At 46.4% G+C, this 2,500-nt stretch overlaps 1 protein-coding gene across 1 annotated transcript in view; it reads right to left on the bottom strand.

Moving 5' to 3' along the window:
• Positions 1-2,500, bottom strand: part of ubac2 (UBA domain containing 2) — a 47,653-nt gene that overhangs the window by 2,062 nt on the left and 43,091 nt on the right. Inside the window, exon 8 of the mRNA XM_061225938.1 lies at positions 1,330-1,449. Within this exon, the coding sequence (XP_061081922.1) occupies positions 1,330-1,449 (120 nt within the window). The remainder of the gene's footprint in view (positions 1-1,329; positions 1,450-2,500) is intronic.

Below are 2,500 nucleotides of genomic sequence, written 5' to 3'. Positions count from 1 at the left end.
TTTCACTTTCATCTTCAAACGCTTGCAATAGAGCACAATGCCGATATGGGACTTTAATTCTTTGTGACACGGCAAACAGCTCGCTAAAATTCTGTCACGAAGAAAGCCTGGAGATTGCCAAATCTCCAGTTTCAGTGAGGTACGCTGGTGATTCGACCCTTCTGAAGAAATTAACACTTTGTGTTGAAAACAGAAAACCAATGGCATCACAGTGTTTACCTTGGGTGTGTTGCCACGCACATCACTCAGTACCAGCAGGATGGTACCACACACACACATCACTCAATACCAGCAGGATGGTACCACACACACACATCACTCAGTACCAGCAGGATGGTACCACACACATCACTCAAAACCAGCAGGATGGTACCACACACATCACTCAATACCAGCAGGATGGTACCACACACATCACTCAATAACAGCAGGATGGTTTCGTGTTTTTGTTAAGCCTTCATAAAACAGGGTCACAAGGAAGCCACGGTTACCACAAGCACAAGCCAGTCACGAGTCAGGGGCTGTGCTACTGGTTCTTTCAGTTCATCTGATATATTTTATATATACTACTACTAGTACTGGTTACTACTGCTGCTGCTGCTACAACTAATAATACTGCTACTGCTACTACTACTACTACTACTACAACTTCTACTACTGCTATTACTGCTGCTGTTACTACTACTACTCAGAAGAAAAGAGGATGTGCAAGAGGAACAGGAAAGTCGCTGTTAATCTGACTATCTGTGACTCATTATATGCCACCATCTCACGGATATTAAATATTTAAACAGTGGTATGCAAAACCGTTGGTTAAATGTCCGTTAATGAGGGAAAGCTAACCTGAACTGTAAATGTTACATGAGACCTTTCTGCAAATTTTAAAGCAAGATTGCTTTTTATTTAATCTTTTTACTGTTTATAAATGATAAAAAAAGTAAGGCTACAAAAACCTCTCTCAATGTTACCTATTCCCACTGTCAGAAACAGTATTAGAAAATAGCAGATAAACGGAACAGTTGAAGTCGAGGCAAGGTCTGAAAGACCAAGTAAGATTTCAGACAGAAAGGCCCGAGAACCTGGTGAGAAATGCTCAGAAGAACGCACACATCATTGCGAAAGACAGGTCTAGCTGCTCACAGGACAACACAGCACAACGTACTTCAAACAACAAAGACCTACATGGCTTTCTGGAGTTGCCAGAAAGACACAGACGCACACGTCAGTGACGGGGGGGGGGGGGGTTTCAGGGGGGGGACACACAAGCTCTGGGCCGTCGGCCATGTTGGAAACGATCATGTGACCGCAGACGGGGGCCGCGTGGCTCACCTGCTCCTCGGAGACGGGGCCGCGGTCGGCAGGGCTCGGCTGAGCGGGGGGGGCGGGGGGGCGGGCGTTTCGCCCGCGGTGACGGATGGAGGGGAAGAACCGGTTCCAGTTGATCAGACCCTGAAAACAGAACAGGATTCACTCTGCGGTCACTCTTATTTTATTAATTCAACTTTAAATGTTTAGGGGGCAGAGCCTGTAGACTAGTGGCTAAGGTACATGACTGGGGCAGAGCCTGGAGACTAGTGATTAAGGTACATGACTGGGACAGCCTTTAGTCTAGTGGCTAAGGTGCATGACTGGGACTCAGAAGGCTGTTGGTTCAAGCCCCGGTGTAGCCACCATAAGACCTGCTCCGGTATTACGATTAAAAAATAATACAAAATAAAAATAAATAAATAAGTAAATAAAATAAAATGATGATCAGATAGGCCCTGGTCCTTATCTTTGTTGTGCAGGTAGCAGTTGAAATTGTACTACTCCTGTGCTATGAGGCCAATGGCTTCTTGAAGAAAGGGCACAGTTTAATTGATGAAATTATACATAGACAAGTGAGAAATCTCAATGGAGATCAAGTGTGGGCACCCAGTCACTGAAACAAAACCATGTTATAGACAATGAGGAAAGCAAATGGCAATGGGCAAAACCTGCCTTGCATTGATAAGAATTTTGGGAAAACATTATCTTCCAGTGTTCAACACTTCAGCCACATCAAGCAGCACACAGACGGGGTGCTGAGGGCTGAACTGGAGAACCACCGAGGAACCACTGAGGAACCACTGGAGAACCACTTGAGAACCACTGAGGAACCACTGAGGAACCACTGAGGAACCACTGAGGAACCACTGAGGAACCACTTGAGAACCACTGAGGAACCACTGAGGAACCACTGAGGAACCACTGGAGAACCACTGAGGAACCACTGAGGAACCACTGGAGAACCACTGAGGAACCACTGAGGAACCACTGGAGAACCATTGGACTACAGAGACACAATTTTGATCGAATGGCTGCAAGTACACAGCCCGCTTTGTGGTGAAGCATGCGGTTGTGCAACCTAATTCTGGGAAAGTGTGCACAAGCCAACCAGGTCATTGTGAAACCACAGCCCCTCGTGGCCATCTCTCGGGAAAATTACAGCCCGTCGTCTCAAGCTGCACCTCTCCATGTT

The sequence above is a fragment of the Conger conger genome, chromosome 17 (assembly GCF_963514075.1).
Source record: "Conger conger chromosome 17, fConCon1.1, whole genome shotgun sequence".
Classification (NCBI taxonomy): Eukaryota; Metazoa; Chordata; class Actinopteri; order Anguilliformes; family Congridae; genus Conger; species Conger conger.
This window is presented reverse-complemented; position numbering and strand designations above follow the sequence as displayed.